Source organism: Podarcis melisellensis, assembly GCF_964234715.1.
Source record: "Podarcis melisellensis genome assembly, chromosome: 17".
Lineage (NCBI taxonomy): Eukaryota > Metazoa > Chordata > Lepidosauria > Squamata > Lacertidae > Podarcis > Podarcis melisellensis.
Genome location: NC_138534.1, coordinates 23032384 through 23054354, shown reverse-complemented (window position 1 = coordinate 23054354; position 21971 = coordinate 23032384). Strand labels below are relative to the sequence as shown.

General features: G+C 40.6%; 1 protein-coding gene across 16 annotated transcripts in view; it reads left to right on the top strand.

Annotated features, from left to right (window-relative positions):
• The window catches only part of MPDZ (multiple PDZ domain crumbs cell polarity complex component), a 100964-nt gene that overhangs the window by 45117 nt on the left and 33876 nt on the right, over positions 1–21971 (top strand). For 12 of the 16 annotated variants that reach the window (XM_081893613.1, XM_081893612.1, XM_081893611.1 and 9 more), the window contains 10 exons: positions 1822–2031; positions 3122–3238; positions 4711–4872; positions 7833–8099; positions 8943–9066; positions 10272–10470; positions 12672–12713; positions 15897–16001; positions 18265–18357; positions 20459–20636. In XM_081893613.1, the coding sequence (XP_081749739.1) occupies positions 1822–2031; positions 3122–3238; positions 4711–4872; positions 7833–8099; positions 8943–9066; positions 10272–10470; positions 12672–12713; positions 15897–16001; positions 18265–18357; positions 20459–20636 (1497 nt within the window). The remainder of the gene's footprint in view (positions 1–1821; positions 2032–3121; positions 3239–4710; positions 4873–7832; positions 8100–8942; positions 9067–10271; positions 10471–12671; positions 12714–15896; positions 16002–18264; positions 18358–20458; positions 20637–21971) is intronic. The other 4 variants (XM_081893624.1, XM_081893615.1, XM_081893618.1 and 1 more) reach the window with 2 other exon arrangements.

Here is a 21971-nt window from a genome sequence, read left to right as displayed (position 1 = left end):
TTGTGGGACTTCAGTCTAATTCTATGGCACAGTGATCTCTGCAGCAGGTCTTTTGCTATGATTCAGGAAGAAACTACACATTGCATAACAATAAAAAGCAGTTAACATTTATTAAGATGATCATGCAGAATTGTTGGCATGAGTCTCCACAGATTAGAAACACTGATTTGATTTTCAACTCTGATTTGGTCGTTCCTCTGGTACAGATATGTACTTGGCCATTTATGTCTGATTCTATTTCTTTTAGAAATATTACTATTTTTATCAGTGGCTGGACATTTGCACATTCAGCTCAAAGGAGAAAAATTGATATAATTAGACCAATTATATCCATTTTTCTCCTTTGAGCCAAATGTGCATATGCCCAGCCATTGATAAAAATAAGACCTACAAAGTCTTGCAAAAGACCTACAAAGCTGCAGAGGAGTGTGAAACAGATATGCTTGCTAACAGCGAAATTGCTTTTCCTAATGCTGCAGAGCTTGGTTAGTAAAAGTCTGAATATGTAAACATTCATAAAAGAATTGGACTGTGCCACATTAGTGGGGAATTGCTTTCACATTAAAACTCTTGTACTTGGAATGCTATTCCACTAGAGAGGCATTTAAGTCAGGTTTCTACCCTAGCGTTCTAGCTTTCCACGTGCTAGGACTTTCCGAATTGCTGGAAGAATTCGCATTTTCAGTCCCCATTGCATTCCGAAGTGGCAGAATCCTGTTTTATTAAAGAAGTTCAATAATCTCCTGAGCTAGAATCACAAGCTGTTATATTGCACAGCGTGATCTCCCAGTGTTACATCATGTTGGGCCTGGATAAAATATTCAGATTGAATATATACAAGAAAGTGATCTCTACAAACGTAGGAATTAAATATTGGGTCCTGGAGGGTGTGAGTGCTCCCTCTCCTCTTCAGTGCCCCAGTATACTGGCAGTTTTCGGTATGTCACAATTCTCATAAGATGTTTAAATAGTGAAACTTTCTATTCCACGTGAGGTAAATGGAGCTTGGGGGAGGGATATCCAACTAATCAATGACCTAAAATCCATTAATCTCAGTGAGTCTTCTCTGAGTGTAACTGTCATTGGATAGCTCCCATTGGCTTGGATTCCTGAACTATTGAAGAAGCCAGGGTAACGTTTTTGTCTAGATTGATAAAGAGGATTTGGCATTATTTTATTCATAATATGCTTCTTTTATTTTCATTAATGAATAAAGCGCCTCCTGAAATGTGTATTCCCCAGTGCTTTTACATAAACATGTTAGGGATCAAAGAATACTATCTTTCCCCCTTGATTCTTCTGACATAATTTGAGTTGGCATAAACAAATATCCTTAATTATAGGGAAGCACATAGCCATTAGAAGTCTTTCAGCTGATCACTGCCTGAAAATCTCAGGTTTTAGTTTTAGATTTTTACATAAAGATATTCCATATGCCCATGCCTAACACAAAAGAGGAGAATAAAGCTGTGTGGGCACTACTTATATTATTTGATGGAGCCTCTTATTTGCTGTAGCACAAACTCGGCCCTCCAGATGTTTTGGGACTACAACTCCCTTGATCCCTAGCTAACAGGACCAGTGGTCAGGGATGATGGGAATTGTAGTCCCAAAACATCTGGAGGGCTGAGTTTGCTTATGCCTGATCTAATGGCTGCTTGCAGCTGCTACGTAAATGCAGACATCTCTCATGAAAGTGGGGGTTCACCAATCACTGGGTTAGGGCTGGGTCATCTGCACCTTGAAAAGAAGCATAAAAACTTGCATGGGGTCCTTATTTATTGAGAATATGTTTTCCCCATTTTCCTCTTCTTTAAAAAGGACCCTGTGGATCCTGCGAATACGGTGATTGTGATCCGCTCTCTAGTCTCTGGGGGGGTGGCTGAACAAGATGGCCGGCTCCTCCCCGGAGACAGACTTATGTACGTGAATGACATCAACTTGGAAAACGGCAGTCTGGAGGAAGCTGTGCAAGCGCTGAAAGGAGCGCCGATGGGAACGGTTAGGATAGGAGTCGCAAAGCCCTTGCCTGTAAGGAACTTAAATCTTACACATTTTGTTTGGGGTCTCCTATTTTGTCAAGAAACCATACAGGTTGCCTGTTCGCAGATGCATGCGTTTCGTTTATTGACCCAGCAGCTGACAACACTCACTGTGGATGTGTGAACTAATCTCGTTTTGTTTTAAAGTGATGTAAAAAAAAAAATAGTTCCGTCTGTGGAGTTTCATCCGTAAAGGTCAGTTCACACATGTGTAAGTGATGTGGCTTTGGCTGCCATCAAGTGATAAGCATACACCTGTGAACCTGCCCACAGTGTGTCTGATTGCAAAAATAAATAAATAAAACAATAGCAATCTGAAGTGTATCTGAAGAAGTGTGCACGAACACGAAAGCTTATACCAGAACAAACTTAGTTGGTCTATAACTGCTACTGGATTTTTTATATTTTTTATTTTCATTTCAATAGCAATCTGTACTTCAGATACATCAGGGCAGTTCATTTACTCAATAGCATCTTGTTTTGACCCTAGCCATGGAGTTTCATTCGGGAATAGCATACATTGGGCATAGTAATGCGAAGAGGAGTGGCCATCCTGGTTTTACAGAAAATTCAAGAAGGAATTTGTTTAAAGCTGGTTTTCTTCCTAACCTCTAACACATTTTTTATTTCAGTGCTCTTAAGTTCAATGGAGCTTACTGATGAACATTTGTGTTTAGATTCTGAGAGTAAGTGGGACTGAAGTCTGTGGGACAAAATAGGTTTAACTCTAATCTGTTATGCTCAGCTACATTGGTAATCGGGCTCTTTTGGTAAATATAGCAAAGTAAATATAAATCATCAGGGCTGAGAAAACATTCCAAATTCCCAGGTGCCAGGACTGGAGTATTAGATACTACCACTGTGCCCAGCTAAAATATTACTTCAAACTCATGGGCATTTCATTCTTCAGTACTTTTCCTAGCCTTGTAAACCATTATACCTGCTCAGGGCTATCAGAATAACCTGCAGTTCTCTCTCTTTCGGAGGCTCCCATTCATTCCCCTTTCTAAAAATTCCCTCACGCTGCATGTCGTGAACATTAGCCACTATCCATCTCAAGAGCTTCATTCTCTCTGCAGCTTTCACCAGAAGAGGGCTATGTTTCTGCTAAGGAAGATTCCTTTTTCTACACTGCCCAGTCCTTTGAGGAGGAAGGGCCAGCTGATTCAGCCCTCTTCCATGCTGAGCTGGCTCTGGTTAGTGGCCACTTCCTTTCCATGATAATGTGTTAAAACCCTTTTGATCTTATGTTTTCATACCAAACAAAATTTTGTCTAGCGTCAATGGAGATACAGCCTTTGACATTGTAACGTAAAGACGTATTTTAAAATGCTTGCTTAACTTCTTTTTTTTTAAGGACTTAATAAGGTTGTTTTATTGGGTCAAGATGCTGATATCTAAATACACACACACACACACAAACCAAAAGCTCACAAACGCACACCCACAGTCATGAGAAAAAGAAAGTAACCCTCTTTGGTTTTACATATCAGGACATAATAACAATAATCCGTTCCTTAGCAGGTCATAGAATTATGTAAATACAACCTCACTCAGGCGAACAGCAACACATGACCAATTATACAGTGTCATGATTTATTTAAGAAAAAAAAAAGGAAAATGGAGAAGCCACATGTGGGAAAACTAAAAATGAGACAGTAACTTGGATTGGCTTTCAAAAATAAATTCCGTGTTTACACATTATCCTGTTTTGAGAATTGTACATCAATATAGGAAAAGGAAATTAAGGCTGCTGTCCTATGCTCTTCTGTAGGAGTAGTTAGTAGACTCACAGGTATTTGTTTCTGGGTAGAAACACAAGATTGGGTGGTCAAACCACTTATACAAAACAAGTGGTATTGACAAGAATAAGTTAAGGGGATGTGTATACCACATTACAAAGTGAGGTTTTTGCTGCTGTTTTTCAGGTCATGTTATATCATCACCACACAGTTTATTGAGAAGCTTGATGGATTCTTAGTTGGCTGCAACTTCCATCATTCAAGCAAACTAATCACTTTTAAGTTTCAGTAGGAAGTTTTAATGCATGCACTTGAGATATCACATAAGTGCAGGATTTGTAACATCCTGGATACGTTTTTATTGGTCATTAAAAGATTAGTGAAAAGTGTGCTAGCTTTGAAGTTGGACAATGTGTGTGTGTGTGTGTGTATATATATATATATGTGTGTGTGTGTGTGTGTGTATATATATATATATATATATATATATACATACACCCTATTATTTAAAATAAAATGGACCTGTTTAGACAAACTTAAGCAGTGCACCACATTCTTAAATTCAACAGTGGGACAGCAGATGAGATTTTTTTCCAGAGGTAGAAAATTATAGGAAATCTTTTCCCCCACCCCAGCATCAAACACCACCTGTTTATCACTTGATGTACTTGCACATTCAGATCTAAATAATATTCTCAGATAACACTGGTGTATCATTGAATTTGAGGCTACAGAGACATAGGTGAAAATGGAAATGGGCTCATTGTGTGTCCAAAAGATTTTGTATGTTGGAAATCAAAATCAAAAAGAAAACTAAAACAAGGCACGGTAGCTAAGAAGTATTCATCCATAGATGCAAATGTTTGGGGCTTATGTGATACGAATGCAGCAGATAGCCGGACTGATTAAATTGCCTTTGCTGTTAGGTGGATTCAAGTGAGGCAGATCTAGTGGAGGAATCCACCTTCGAATCGCACTATTCCCCAGACAATGATGGTACATTCCAGTCTTCAGTTTCAGCTCTGCATGGCAGCTCCTGTGCCGATGACCTGAAGTATAACCTCTCACTACCCTCTTCAACTCCCAAGGTAAAAAGAAAAATATGTATCATTTTATTGATTGCGGTGAAGCCCCACTGAATGTGAAGATGTTTGCGTTTGCCTGCTGTATTGGATGTAGCAATGACTAATGTCACCCCGGTTGGTTCCATCTGCTCGTAGGTTTGTTATTAGATTAAAGAGCAATTTCATTTAGGTAGTGTTGACTGAACTCCTTTCATAAATTTCGGAGACCAAATGCATTTTGTGCTATATGAGGAGGACAACATCGATTTGAGGTGCTCTTGTTTCACTTCTTAAAAAAAGAAGAATGGTTTCAATGAATTTTAATAATACTGTGGGATATTTTCAAAAAGGTTAACGTAGAGTAACAAACTATTGCTCAAAAAATAATATTTCCACCATATAAGTCACTGTTCATTTTCTCTGTATCTTTAATCGTAGTCAGTTAGTTACTATATCCCTTTAGTAAATGTGATGTCGCAGTTAGGCTAAAATTAAATCAACAGCAAAATAGCATCCAACATGTTGACATTCAATTTAACCATAAAGAACAAGATATTTTAAAAATGTTTTGATCCCATACCCAATCCTGTTCTTTAGCATGATGGCATCTTTTACATTTTCTTCCCCGTGTTAAGATTTTCCCCTCTTCCATGTCTTGGCAACCTGTTAATTTTTTTTGCCTAAGCTTCAATAATTTCCTGTGGTTTTTTTTAATACTCATGGTAGTTCTGGCATCATCATTGCCGGTGATGTCGATCCGTTTTCTTGGTTGGTTTGCAGTGTATATTCCTGAAAAAAGGAGTCGCTCATCTTTCACACCTGAGGTTCACCAGCTGGCTGTATCCCTTCTGGAATGTATTTCAGTCTTACTGGCCATGGGGCCGACAGCCGGAGTTTATCTCATAATGGAATTTCCTAATCCACAACAGAATGTACCTTTGCTGTGCCAATGAGACAGATTGCATTGTTTAACTTGGTAATTGTTACTTAAAGGGATTAGACAGAGAGCATGCTGGGAAATGTACGTTCTGCAACACATCTGGTCTTACAGAAGACATCACATTGGTGTTCCCAAAGACTCTCTTTCTGTCTCTCTCTCTCCTTTTACATCTACCAGATGCAATCCTATATATGTCTTCTCAGAAGTAAGTCCTGTTGAGTTCAATGGGGCTTACTCCCAGGTAAGTCCTCATAAGACTGCAACCTGAGAGTAAAATGCTAACATTCAAGCTTGGTAGCAATTCACGTTTCATTTTGCCCAGATAAAAATAGCCACACAGAAAGCAATGCAATATACCATTTCAACTGAGCCAGCGACCTCTCTTCACACAGGGAGAGGTAATATAATAATAATAATAATAATAATAATAATAATAATAATAATACCCCACCCATCTGGCTGAGTTTCTGGGTGGTTCCCAACAACATATTAAAATACCCTTCTAGAAGCAGAGGGACATGTGAAGTAGGGAATATCCACCAAAGAAACATTTTTGTCCTTAGAAAAGCACAGGAAGCCCACACATGCGGACCTCGAAATCATAGATCTAAAGTTTGGAATACAGGCAGTTGCAACTCCAAATAACAGACACATTGGAGTTTCAGTACAGTCATTATTCTGAAGAGGGGGGAAAAAGTTCATCTCAAATTTTACATGTTTTGGAGCCTTTCTTCACACTTGCAGAATGAAGCTTTTTGGGTAATTTATCTTAGATACAGTAGTTTGAGAGGAACATTAAAGCACTGATGGGTTAAGAAACGAGTGGGACATTAACTCCCTTATTGATAGACGTGCATTCAAATAATGCTCCATTAGGAGCAGAGTCGCAGGGTTGTATCAAAAGCAGCACCAGTGAAATTACTCTTTTGCAGTGGCAGATCAGGTCCACTTCCTGGTGGGGCCGGGTTGTGGTCCGGCCACCTAGCCACTCCTCTCAGCGTCGGGGTGGTACGGCATCCTGTGTCATGCTGGGGAAAACCCCGGCAACATCAGGTTGCCAGGTGGCCAATCAGATCACTTAGGGGGCGTGGTCTGGGACAGGCTTCCTCTTCTGTTTCCTCTCCCCCCCAGTCCTCCAATTCCAGCTGATTTGGAGGATGTGTGGAGGGCTGCAGGTGTGGAGGGAAAGCTCTGTCTTGCTTGCACAGGTCTGTTGTGCTAGTGGAGACGGAAGAGTGGCTATTGCCCTAGATTTTTAACTATATACATGTTCAGAACAGTAGGTGCTGTTCAGGAATGCTGATGCTGTCTGAAATGTCTCATGCTCTTTATGAAATTGTCAGTGTAGTTTGGTATCATGTCTACTTGAAAATGTGCTGCCCTGAGCATACTCCCAGGAAACTGGATAGTAAGGTGGTATTCAACTATGTTTACTTGGAGTAGATGCATTGGAATTAATGACCATGACAAAGTTAGGTTTATGAATTTCAGTAGGACTATTTGGAGTAAAATCTCCTGGAAGCAAGCCCCACTGAACACAGTGAGATATACTTCTGAGTAAACATGTGTCGGTTTTGCTCTGATGGGCTGTAATTCTATGCACACTTACTTGGGGGTAGGAACTGTGTGAGACTTAACTTCTGAGTAGACGAGCAGAGATTTTAGTTCTATCTTGGTGATTGGAAAAGCATTTAGTCTTTGCTGAATTCACTTTCAAGAGATGGGCAGAACAATAACATTGTTGTTGTTTAGTTGTTTAGTCGTGTCCGACTCTTCGTGACCCCTTGGACCAGAGCACACCAGGCACTCCTGTCTTCCACTACCTCCCAGAGTTTTGTCAAATTCATGTTGGTAGCTTTGAGAACATTGTCCAACCATCTCGTCCTCTGTCGTCCCCTTCTCCTTGTGCCCTCAATCTTTCCCAACATCAGGGTCTTTCCCAGGGAGTCTTCTCTTCTCAAACAATAACATACCAAACTGTTATTCAAAAAGAAAACCTCTAAAAGTCAAATAAACTTTTAAAATCTTTTTTTTTTTTGAATAGGCTGTTTGCAAAGAAAGTTCAAATGCCTCAGTTGGTTACCATTTACCAGACCAAAACTTGTACACCATGGATCTAATGCAAAGGGGAGCAGAGAGCAGATCTTCTGCTGATGTATGTGTGGAACAGTCTGCTGGGAGCACAAGAAAAGATCCAGTAACACATTCTCCTAAGAAACAAGCTGAACATGAAAGCACAGGAACTTGGACAGCTGAAGCCTCACACAATGCAAATTTAACTTCTAGATTGAACCCTGATGCTACCGGGAAAGTAAGTGTTTCATTGCATATGTTTGTGCAGTAATGCCAATATTTCCAGGGATCACAGAACAGAACTGATAGCCTTCTGGATATTACTGTGCTTACGAACTCCCTTAATAACTCTGCCAGCCTTGATAGCCTGGTTGAATTGTGGAATAACAGGCTCCCTTTGCAACATGGTATATCTCCCAGGTGTCCTTCCGGCACTGCTGGTTCCTCTTGTTCAGGGTGACCGAAGTGGCTGGCTTTGTTGTAAAGATGGCTATGTTGGTGATCAATTTATGGCCTAGGCCTGTTTCAAAGGGTTGTGCTACTGCTGTCAGCATACCATCCGTTCTGTAAAACTGTTCTGAGCGATAGTAAGTAAGGGCTAAGTTTGCAGAGAGCTCCAAAGTGAAAGGGTGCAGGGATACAAAGCGTTTCTCTCTCTCTCGTTCTTCTAGGTCAGGCTGATTTGCAGCACAAGCACGCAGCAGGAGCTTGTTCTTGGACAGAGCAGGAAGACTTTGGCATAAAATCAGGCTTATACTCCTGCCTACCTCTCCAGCACTCTGCTGCTTGCACTGAAGAAGATAGTTTGCTTTATTTTCTTGCTTTGCTGCCAAGGAACTTGCATAAATGCTGATGTTTTAGCAGTAAACCGCCGTGTTACTTCTTTTTTATCCTTTTAGCGCAGTCATATTAATTTGAAGGGAAACAAGAGTTCTGTAAGCAAATTAGGAATTACACATTTTCTTATTACGTGAATGCCTAGCAGATTGGAAACCATCTGTAATTGGCAAATCACACGGAATCCAATAAAGCTCTCCAGTTACTTGTCTCTATAAACTGACACTGTTTTTCTTCTTATCAGGATCACGTACTCTTGATGGAAAATAACAGCTTAACTCATGCTGGGAGGTATTCTGCAACCCTAAATACAAACAAAAACAAGTTTGAGAAGACGATTACTATTGCAAAAGGCAATTCAAGTTTAGGTAGTGTATCTGCATCACCTTTTCTGCCGTTGTTGTAATTTCTGCCTACTTGCTCCCCAAATAGAACTGTGTAATGGTATAAAAAACAACAACAGACAAACCCATTGAGAGTGTGGCTGCAGTGTAGGCAGTCTGCAACCTTTCAGGTCCATGGTGCTGTCTCCAGGAATAAGTTTTTCCCAGGAGAGTAGGAAGATATTTCAACACAGGTGTTTTGTTTTGTTTTGCTAATTGGGTGGAATTCCTTCTATTGTTTTGCTCACGATATGGCATGAGATTTAATGTGAGTCAATAATATCAAACCGACCTACGTAATTCTAGTAATTAGTGGTGAGATGGGAAACATATGGCCCTTAAGGTATTTTTGGCTTTTAGCTCCCATCATTCCTAGTTGTGAGAAATTATGGGAATCATGGTCCAACAAGACCTTTCCAAAGCGTTTGACACTGGGCTATTGGAATTAGTTAATAGAATTTATTGCTTGCATCTTTTAGCGAATACTTCAGCTAAGAGTTGTCGCAACCATGACACTGAGTAAAGCCTCACAAGACTGTCTAATCTTCTTCAGAGGATGAACGAACAACAGCACATTGAGACTGCAGTCCTATTTATACTGTTACTTGGAAGCAAATCCCGTTTATTTAAAATATTTATATCTTGCCCTTCATTACAAGATTTCCCTGTTGGGAACAATAAAACTCATTCTAAAACCACAAAGCCATTAAACAGATGCAAGAGTGGGTCAGATTGCAATTAGCATCAGTTATAAAACTATAGAGCAACATCTATAAAAATCTCAAGCTGAGCACTTAACAGTTTCCAAATGCTTGAGTAAATAACTGTGTCTTGATCTGATGCCGAACTGAGAGGTGATGGGTGTTCCACAACTGGGGCACAACCCCAGTGAAGCTTCTTAGGCCCTTGCATAGTGTATAACTCCTGGAAGCTGGACCATTTAAGTCAACGGGACTTCATTCTGAATAGGATTACACTGTAAAAATAGTCATTCCTCAATATATCAGTGTGATGTTCAGAATGGAGTTTGTGCTAGACAGCTGTCAAGAAACAGAAGTCATGGTCATGCTTGCAGCTTTGCATAAATTTAAATATCAGCATCTTGCTCAGAATAACGGCCTTATCCTAATATTACCTGTAATATTGGCTGCAAATTTATCTTCTTTATTTTCTTCTACTTCTCCTTTAAGGGATGACAGTAAGTTCCAATAAAGATGGCTCTGGAATGATAGTCCGCAGCATTATCCATGGGGGCTCCATAAGTCGCGATGGGCGCATTGGTGTTGGGGACTGCATTTTGTCTGTTAATGAGGAACCTACCACTAATTTAACCAACGCACAGGCACGAGCTATGCTGCGGAGACATTCCCTCGTCGGACCAGATATAAAGTATGTAGAGTCAATTGGTGCAAGAACAATGTCTGGTGTATTTATTTATTTATTTATTATCTTTAAAAATAATCTTGAAGGACATCATATTCCACACTTACTTTGAAGTTATGTTCCGAATTCAGAATTTAAATGGCTAGAACAGGCACCCCCAAACTCGGCCCTCCGGATGTTTTTGGGACTACAATTCCCATCATCCCTGACCACTGGTCCTGTTAGCTAGGGATGATGGGAGTTGTAGTCCCAGAACATCTGGAGGGCCGAGTTTGAGGGTGCCTGGGCTAGAATAATTCGAAATTGCCAGTGTAAGTCCAGGAAGAAAATTTCAAGATTGTGATTCTCAGCATGGCCTGCTCTGACCCAAGTTTACAGTTTTTAATGAGCATCCTTAAGATTTAAGTCTGATTTAAATCTACCAGTCCTCCCTGGGGTACATTTCTTTCCTTACTCCCACTCTGGGATCCCTTCAGATTCAACCTGTTAGGTGGGTTTGACATAAACATTTTATGTTCTCTTGCCTCAGATTGCATCAGATCAGCATCAGATTGCCTTCCTTACATGGCCAAGAAGGGCTCCTTTTTTCACTAGTACACTTGCTGGTTTTCCTTCACCCTCACAAGGCAGAAAGTCCCAGCCCCACCTCCTTTTAGACACAAACAGATTCCTCCAGCTTCTAGCAGATGCAAGCATGTTCCCATGGGACCCAAGTTATGCAGTGTCTTTCTGAGTGGAGAGAGCTGTGCCCCGTTATATTATGCTATGTGACTGCATGCTTGGTGCAAGAATAGCCTCTCAGCTCCTTGCTCTTTGATGGGGAGAAAACTTGGATTGCGCACCACCTGCGACTGAAGACCTTTGCTCAGGAAGATAAACTAGGAAAAATGTTGGAATTTTTATAAGGGAAGTCTACTCTCTGTTTGCCAAAGATTCTTTTATTTGAGAAAAATCTCAGTAGTGAAAAAGTGGCTAATTACAGAAACTATGACACATGGCATTAAGACAGAAGAATAATGTTTTAAAGTATAACTCTCAGTACATCTTTGACAAATATCAGGAAAGCAGTTTATCTTGTTTCTACATTTGTATTTCACACATGTAGACTTAGAGGCAGGGTAGCTTGTTACTTGAAAGAGGAACAAAAATCTAAAGCCTAGAAATAAAATATGCTGAATTGAAATAGTTTGCCGCCTGCTTACTCTTTGAAGACAACAGCAACAGGTGTATTATCTTTACTGCATGTTAGGTGTTCAGACACAAGATGCTTTCAGGTAACCCAGGTCATTTACAACAAACTGGTGTAACCCGTAACTTCCTGGACCTATTAGTGGTATCTTGGTCATTTGCTTAAATTGCATGTATATAGTAAAAGGTAAATGACCCCTGAATGGTTAAGTCCAGTCAATGGTGGAAGGTGAATGCATGTTGTAGGCCCTTTATGAATAGAAAAAATCCTCTTTACACATTGAGGTGAGCACAACTCGCTTCCTAATAAGGGTCCTTAGCTTTCTATCCTATCCAATCAGAAGCAGACCAAAAGTTCAGTTTACCTGGGCACGCCTGTCTTATCTATCAACTATCTATCATCTATCTATCTATCATCTATCTATCTATCATCTATCTATCTATCTATCTATCTATCTATCTATCTATCTATCTATCATCTATCATCTATCTATCTATCTATCTATCTATCATCTATCTATCTATCTATATCTATCTATCTATCATCTATCTAATCTATATCTATCCAAAATGTACATTTTTTTCTAAGCAGACAAGCAGATGTGTGGCCTCACTTCTCACTCCACCTTACAATTTCTGTAATAATATCTAGGGCTTTGCTTTTTAGCAGCAGTCGTAACAGCTGCTTGTAACATCTGCCAGATAATTACCGAGCTGATTCAAAATTCACCTGCCTTCGCTGAACGTGTGGAGATGAATCTCTGATCAAGGAAATAAAAGATTGATTGCGGTTCCATTTTTCATGCTTGTTAATAATCACCGCTATACACTCCCAATAAAGAGCAGATGCTTTCTGTTGGGAGGTGTGGATAGAATGGAGGTGGAAAGGGGAGAAGAGGAGAGAGAATAGGAGTGCACACTTTTAATGGCGCGTGTGCGCATCTTGCATTCAGCACAAGTCACTGACATTTGTTAACACCATTGTAAAAAGATGCTGCGTCGTATGCTTCACATTCTAGATCTTCTCCAACACCTGCTGATGATCAGGCCCCCTTTTATGTGTGAGTATCGGTGATTTAAAAGCTCATTATAGCTCTGTGTTGCAACTTGTCTGTTAAACCATTCATGCTTTCATAACACCCAAAGTAGCTGGGATATATCCAGATATAGGTACAGCATTATGTACTCAGACTTACATGGCTGCCTTCATCCAATTAGTCTGTTACTAGAATTGACAAGTTGATTCATTACCCAATTACATTACAGTATACTGGCATTTTTGGAGGTATTTAATAAAGATAACATTTCTTCTTCTTCTTAAATAGCACAGTAAAATAAGATATCGGGGGGGGGGATTCATCTTCAAAGGGGAGAGGTCCATTTATGAGAGGGAGTTTGATTGTTCACAGTTTTCCTTTACTAGACAAGTCAGCCTGCCAACTGACAAGTATTAACCAGTGGCACGGGGCAGAGTATTTTTCTGGACTAAAACAGAAGACACGTTTTATCCTATGCTTAAAAAGTTAAGCATGCATATATTTACTCACATAGTTTCAGGGGGGTGGGTTTAAGTGTAATTTATCTTCTTTTCAACCGCTGGATAGCTGCATTAGTACAGGCAACCCCCGTTTTTGGTGTGACAGATATGTGTGCAATCACATACACGTGCTCAGGGCAGAACCTGGAAGTGACATGGAAACATCATAAAAGATGTCACTCAAGGTGCGAAACAGGTGGGGCAGTGGCGGAACGGGGTGTTTGAATTGCACACGATTTCACACAAGCGTGCAATGACCCGGAACGCAACCTCTGTGCAAATTGGGGTTTGCCTGTACTGCTTTTAGTTTCAGCACCCTACATTCCACTTTGCCCAGTCAGGACTCAGGTATAGGATTTTGCTTTCTGAAAAACAATGATGCTTTTCTAGTCGTCTGTGACACAGCTTCATCTGGGATTCCCAGTGCATCCTTGTTCCTCTCCTTGTGATGTATTGGCAGGGAAATACAGAATCATTGCTCGGAGTCTTTCCTCTTCTGATAGGCATAGAGAGTGGTTTGATACATGCAATATGCAGCGTAATTCAGTTCATGTGCATTCAGAAGTTAAGTCCCTTTGAATTCATTAGGACTTACTCCTAGGTAATTGTGTATATAGGATTACAGTCGTAATGGCTTGGTTTTGCAAAGCACACTTCAGCAATTGTTATAGCACAGGACTGTGCTCCTTCTCACTGCATTTATGCATTCAATCTGATTATATATTGTGGTTTTTCAGCATTGCTATACAACTGTGTATCGCAACACTAGTAAAGATACCTGAACACTCTTTCTCAAGGTGCTAGTTACTGATACAATCATGGATGTACTGATATCTGGATTAATCTCACTGTCATATTTTCTGTGACACTAATGTTTTACTCTCTCCACTGTGTAACCAAAAGACTCTAGTTGCGAAGCCTGTTGACTGTATTGTAAATTGTCCTGAATGTGATCACAGATTTCTTTTATTTGGTATATTTCCTATCATAGTATGTACAGAAGGCTTTTTTGTGTGGCTATAGAATCAAGCATGCAGTTGATTCCTTTTAGTATTGCATGCTGCCTCACGTTTACACCACTGTCCTCTGACTTTATTTAGCGCAGGATATGATTCATTCATTTATTTATTTTTGCTTACTTTCTGAGTGCCGAGCTGATGTGTAGTCAGTTTAGTCCTTTCCAGCTTCAGTTTTTCAGCCTTTCCTGCCAATTATGGAATCTAAAGTGGATGGGCTTGTGAGCCATCTCTCCTTTTATCATATCCTCCTTCCTAAATTGTCTTTCAACCAAAAAGAATATTGCACAACTACCCAATTCTACTCTCATTTTCCATATAATCTAAAGATCTGAAGTTGTGACATCTGTTGGAATTTTTTTGTTGAATGTATGAATGAAGTTTCCCCTGCTCTGGAATCTCTCTCTATAGTGCTAGATTTTTTTATTTATTTATCCATATGATTTATTTATCAATGTGATACCATTTTCATTTCTAACGTTACCATAGCTTTATTCACTTTCCCCCCTAGTTACAATCATGTGTTTTGTTGCATTTAACAGTTTAAAAGAATAATGTTACCTCCATAAATACCACCATCTCTCCAGACTTTCTGACCACTACTACTTATTTCTCTCTAAAATGAGCACTTTAAAGGGATAACCTTCGAAACAACAAGGCGGCATTTTAGCCAGAATGGATGTCTGCAAATGGCAGGGGTAATTTCAACGCAGTCAAGTTGATACGGTTGATATATTGGTTGGCAGTGGGGAACAGTAATGAGGCATAAGGAATTTGTTTTTTAAAAAAATCAATTTTCCATATTTATGATTGCCTTTGTGAAGCACCTAAGTTGAGGTACAAGGAATAAAGCAAAAACAAGCCAATTATGAATATTCCAAACATTAAAATGACAAAAAACCTCAGCAGCATTAGCCGCTTCCATCCTTCCTGTTGTGTGTGCAGAACCTTCTTGGAGAGACTGCTCTACAATTGCGGTGCCATTGCTAAGACTATCCTGCTTTGAGTTGCAAGCCACCTAATCTCAGAGGAAGGAAAATAGTACCCAGAAGAAAGAGATATCAGTTGATATGAAAGGGGACGTGTGTAGCTAGTGGCAGTTTTTCACTAGTAGAATCTGCTTCCAATCATGCAAGGCAACACAATTTTCAAACTACCACTGCACACACAAAGATGTGTTAAAGCCCTCTGTGGCTCATTCCCTGCTGTTCCAGAGGACCTTCCAACCTTCAGGAGCAGTTTCATTTTTAGCAGACTGGGGTGGGCTGCAGTCCTTAGGGAGAATTAGTGAGTACTGTGCGAGGAAGTGCTTTTCTCCAACACAAAACTATTATTGGTGGCAACCCAGAGAGAAGCAGCTCCTGAAAGTAAACACTGGATCCACGTGTTTCTGTCACCACACCTCTGAATCTTAGCTGTCATGCTTTTAGCATTTTCACCAGTTTTAGAGCCCAGCATGTATCATTCATTGTTATTTCTAGGTCATCCAATAAGATGAAAGGTTCTGAATCATGGCCTAGATCTTGGTATCGTGCTCTTGTTTTGAATTGTTGCACACCCCATTAATTCAAAGAGAGACTTTTGGCTCAAGAACCAAGTAGTGCGGATGGAGAAGGCGGAAGGAGAACTGCTTGTTACTGAGCTCTGACACCTGCAGCATTTTAGGTTTATTTTTATGTTTTATATTGCAGCATTACCTATGTGCCAGCAGAGCAGTTTGAAGAGTACCAGGCCAGCTTAGGGCAGCAGCTAGAAGGAAGAATGCCACTAGATGTTTTTCCTTCGCATGTTGTCAGGTAATCTACTACACCATATTGCTATAATCCTCTCCTTTACCTCTGTTTACACATACATATGCTAATAGCATGAAAATTCTACCTCCATGCTTGCTGAAGCAAAAAACTTTTACTAAAAAACGATAGGCAAATGTCTGGCATCTGTTTACTCTAGACGATAATATGGTGGTTGTGGTTTTTTTTAAAGCACAAAGAAAGAAATACTCAGGCTAGCCAAAGATTTGCTTCAGAAAAGTTGTTCACCATCGTGCAAATATTTTGGCTTGTACTAAACCAGAGATACTGGTGTGGGCTTCATGGGGAACTGTTCTTGATAAAAGCCAGGATTGTCACAGCGAAGGCAGAGCATGGTGGGACGAGGGACCAGCTCGTTTACAGCATAATAAATCATGGTTTGTTAAAGCTATGGTTTTTCTAGTAGTGATGTATGGAAGTAAGAGCTGGGCCATAAAGAAGGCTGATCGCAGAAGAATTGATGCTTTTGAATTATGGTGCTGGAGGAGACTCTTGAGAGTCCCATGGACTGCAAGAAGATCAAACCTATCCATTCTGAAGGAAATCAGCCCTGAGTACTCACTAGAAGGACAGATCCTGAAGCTGAGGCTCCAATACTGTGGCCACCTCATGAGAAGAGAAGACTCCCTGGAAAAGACCCTGATGCTGGGAAAGATTGAGGGCACAAGGAGAAGGGGACGACAGAGGATGAGATGGTTGGACAGTGTTCTCGAAGCTACCAGCATGAGTTTGACCAAACTGCGGGAGGCAGTGGAAGACAGGAGTGCCTGGCTTGTTCTGGTTCATGGGGTCACGAAGAGTCGGACACGATTAAACGACAGCAAAAATCATGGTTTTCCTCCCGAAGAGAAAATAACAATTAATTGACTAGTCATTATTCTGCCTTCCTTTCCCCTGGACCCCCATTCTTAACCTCCGCCAGTGACTTTTCCTACAAATGAGAATAGGATTATTCCAGAGGAATTGTGAAATTGCAAGAAGGATTTATGATATTTAGCAATATGTTCACTGTTTGGATTTGGGTTGGCATAAGCTATGAATTGATACCAGTTTTGAATGAAATTGTCAATGTGAATTTGTGAACCGTCTTGTCCAACTGGTAATGCCTTGAAATGGAAGGCTGTTGTGTGTCATGGAGTGCTATTCTGGAATACCAGGGATGTGAGGAGGGGGAGGAGTCCATATTTAGATATAAAATACAACCTGCAGTTTTTGGATCTTGATTGATATACAGAATATAGAATCACCTCCATTTCCTATACATTTCTTATCCTTCTTCCTATTCTTGTGCCCTTGTTATTGTCTTTGTTGTATTTTTATTTTCTCAGATTACTTGCAAGGTTGTATTTTTTTTATCTCCCAAAAGCCCCAAGAGTTCAAAAAACAATGCAACTGGAAACTGTATCCATTTCTAGTCTGATTGACTGGGGAAAGTGCTTTAGATTGTTTGATTTTTTTAAAAATGTGGAGCAAGGCTATAATTGTGGATTGTATTCAGTTAAGTTATATTCTGAGTAGACCCATTGAAATGGCTGGACTAGAGTTAGTCACACCCATTAATTTCAATGGGTCTACGCTGAGTAGAGTTAACTTTGGTTATGACCCTCTGTCTTCAGTACTTCAGGACGGTGAGAGACATAGCTGTCAACTTACAGATTCAAAAATAAGGGACCAGCAGCCAAAATAAGGGACCTGCAGCCTCACCTGCAGTCTGGTCAAACTCATGCTGGTAGCTTCGAGAACACTGTCCAACCAACTTTGTAACCAGAGGTTCAACTGAATAGAATCTGAATCACATGCACCACAAGGCCTATGCAGCCTCAACTTAAGATGGCTCCCTGGCCTGGCTTTGCACTGCAAAGTTTGCAGCAGCATGTGCAACAAAATGCTGTCCAGCATTCAAAAACCCCCTCAGCTTGCATTAACTAGCCACACACAAGGCATGCAAGCTCCACCCCCCAGTCGTTCTTAGACCACTTATTGGGTGAGCAACACAGCCAAGCAACACAGTTGGAGCCTCCCTCCTCCCTGGCCGGCAGGGAGGGAGGGAGAGGAGCTGCTTCCTTCGAAATTTAAGGGACATCATTTAAGGGACATTTAAGGGACATCCATCAATAAGGGACAGCAGCGGGACATGGCGCTGCAATAAGGGACTGTCCCTTCAAATAAGGGACACTTGACAGCTATGGTGAGAAATGCCATTTGTAGGTTACTAAAGCATGCTGTACATGCCCTTGTTTGTTACCAGAGAAATTCCAGAACTACCAGAACGGGAAGAAGGTGAAGGAGAAGAAAGTGAACTTCAGAATGCAGGCTACAGTAACTGGAACCAACCAAGGAGGTATGTGTGTTTCTGCTACTCAGATAACCCTCTTAGCAGTTTATTCTCGTTCAATGTCCAGTTTCTCACATTTTATTGATTTGGGGGCACAGCCAGAATGCCTGGATTACTGGAAATCAGGATAAATTGATATCTTAGTTAATTCACAAGGCATGTTTACCAAATCTTCACTGTGATCAACTCTTGCCTTGAAACCTATGCCCCACCTATGGAAAGACGTGTGGATCCAGAATTAGCCTCCACAGTCACTTATGGACTCATTATTAAGACCATGTTCATGGAAGACAATCTAACTTGGCTACAAGTGATTGCCAAACAAAGAAGACATGGACATAGAATTTGGATAATTTGGATAGTTTCATTTCTTGTGCAGTTTATTGATTTGTAGCCGGGAGAACTGGGAGTGCTTCTAACCATGGTTGGGAATTCTAGTTGGTGCCAACTGTAATAATGACGTATGAATGACCGCCATACTTAGGTTTGTTTCCAACACACCACTTGTGCAGTGGGACACACCCACCCCATTCCTTTCATCTCCTCATTCACTGCCAGAATCTGTCCTCAAACCTTCTGGAGCAGATTTTGAAAGTGCTCCAGGGACTGCAAGGAAGAGGACAGGAGCGGAAAGGTTTTATTGCACAAGCAGAAGTCTATTATGTAAGTGGAATGGCATTGCTGGATGCAGCCCTCGGCTTTGGAATTGAAAGGGCTTCCTACAAATTGAAAGGAGCAAAGGAGAAATCCTTAGACAAGGTGGGAGGAGATCTGGAGCTGCAGAGGTGTGCCTGATCATCATCACAGGCAGGCAGGCAGAATTACATCTGTGCCTGACCTCTTGAATTCCTAGATTGGTCTTTGACAGTTCTTCACAGAGCTCTTAACTTGTGTAATATTAGCAGTGTCAGATTTACATATACACTAAACAAGCTATAGCTTAGGATCCCACTCTCTTGGGGCCCCCAAAAAAAATTAAAGGAAAAAACCCCCTGGATGTACATTTCCAAAATATAAGATAAAAAAACAAATAAAATAAAACCTACATACAGCAACAGTGTTTTGTGTTGTGTATGGACCTAATAGGTCCATAAATTACCATATAGCATATATTCAAACATAAAAAATCAGCAACAATTTGTTGTTGACAAAGGACAGCTAGACATATAAAGGGCCCCATTACCTTCAGTAGCTTAGGGCCTCATCAAACCTAAATCCGGCCCTGTTACCACTTCCCATCACTTGACACCATAGGAGGAAAAGGAAGCTGCAATCAGGCACCCGTTTGTCACCCCTGGGAGTAACCACTGTGTGAGCACAATTCTATATCATGCTGTCAATGCTTTTCTTTGTGTGCTTCCTCCACGTGAAGTCCAGAGGGTAGCAGCATGAGAGTGGGCCTTCTCTGTAGTGGCTCCCCATATGTGGAATGCTCTCCTCAAGGAGGTTCGCCTGGTGCCTTCATTATATATTTTTAGGTGCCAGGCAAAAATGTTTCTCTTCAACCAGGCCTCCATCATTCTCCAGCACCGAGGGCCTTCTGGCAGTTCCCTCGCTGTGAGAAGCCAAGTTACAGGGAATCAGGCAGAGGGCCTTCTTGGTAGTGGCACCCGCCCTGTGGAACGCCCTCCCACCAGATGTCAAAGAGAAAAATAACTACCAAACTTTTAGAAGACATCTGAAGGCAGACCTGTTTAGGGACGCTTTTAATGTTTAATAGGTTATTGTATTTTAGTGTTTTATTGGAAGCTGCCCAGAGTGGCTGGAGAAACCCAGCCAGATGGGCGGGGTATAAATAAATTATTATTATTATTATTATTATTATTATTATTATTATTATTATTATTTAGCTGTTTTATTGTTTTGGTTTAATTATTTACTTCGTTTTATCTTGCATTTAATTCTGTGAACCACCCTGGGATCTTTTAATGAAGGCCGATACATAAAAAGATCCCAGGGTGGATCTTTTGGCACAATCCTAAATAGCAACCAAAAGTGACAAAGAGTCTCTTCAGCCCTAAGTTCAAGCACACTGAGATGCAATTTGTAAAAGTTGCAGACCTGTAATGTAGATGCGCTGCATTTCTTAACGTATTTATAATTATAGGGTTGAACTCTGGAGAGAACCCAGCAAGTCACTGGGAATCAGCATTGTCGGTGGACGAGGAATGGGAAGCCGACTGAGCAGCGGCGAAGTCATGAGAGGAATCTTCATCAAACACATTCTTGAAGACAGCCCTGCTGGCAAAAACGGAACCTTGAAAACTGGAGATAGAATAGTGGAGGTAGTAGATCACCCTCCACTTTCCCACAGTTAAAGCCCCCAACCTCCTTACACACATTTAATGGGACTGCTGGTTGTTCTAAGAAGATTGACTTCCAGAAGTAGAATGCATGTTGTAAACAGCTTCTGGCATGACTGAACTAGATCTGTTGGGCTCAATTGGTAGAGCATGAGACTCTTAATCTCAGGGTTATGAGTCTGAGTCCCCACGTTGAGCAAAAGAGTCCTGCATTGCAGGGCGTTGAGCTAGATGGCTCTGGTGGTCTCTTCCAACTATGATTCTATGAAATGATTTCTATTACTACTGTACATTTGAATTAAGTATTTCGTTCTGGTGCCCATGGTTTGTGTCCTGCAAGCACCATGGTTTCCACCTCTGGAAGTTTACAAACTCTAACGTTTGCCATCTCTCCATGCTTTATAGTGGATGGTTTAATTCTCAGTCGTCTCATAAAAACTAAAGTGGTAAAGAGAGCTCTTCCCATGAGACTTCTAATGTTAAAATTGCAACTAACCACTAGCATGCTGTACCTTGGCTTCCAGCTTCAATAGTGACCGAAAACCCGAATTAACTTACTAACACTAATATTATAACCTCATTTTCTTCAGGTGCCAAAACAGCCTTTGGATTCTTGTCTTAGACATCTGCACAAGTGGAAGCCCCCTTTCAGGAAGTGCTAAGTCTTAGCCTTCTTGGAAAGACTGCATTTTGCAGCTCTTGAGGGAGTCTAAATGGCAGTCTCTCACCTTTTCCCTTCCTTCCCCCTCCCTTTAAAATGAAGGTTGTACTTTATACGCATGTTAATTGAGCCTTGCAGGAATTCAGTGAAGCATGTAAACACAATCTTGCTTTGGAAATACGATTTTCAAATTTTTATTTGCAGAAGCGTTTTAGAAATTCTGTTCGCTGCTTACAAATTATGACCTATCCTGAGACTTCTCTCTTTTTTTAAAAAAAGAAATAAGTACACATGTAAATTGACATACACAGGTGGTTTGTCTGCTGTGGATTGATAATACATTGAATTTGAAGCTGGATCTATACACATTTAAAAAACGTGTTGCAGAAAAATGCGTTATAAAAGCTGATAGTGTAAAACCCCACTAGCGATAGATCACAGCTCTACAACACCATCTGGTGTCTCATGTTTATAATGCAGTTATAATGATATAGTTGATGAGTGTATCTGAGTCCTGAGTTTTCTCAATGATTCACATACATTTGTCTCAATATCCTTGCAGCAGCCCTGTAAGGTAGGTCAGGCTTATTGCCCTCATATTGCGAAAGACGGTACTCAGGCTTGGATAAAGCGCTTTGCTTAAGGTTAAAGCTCAT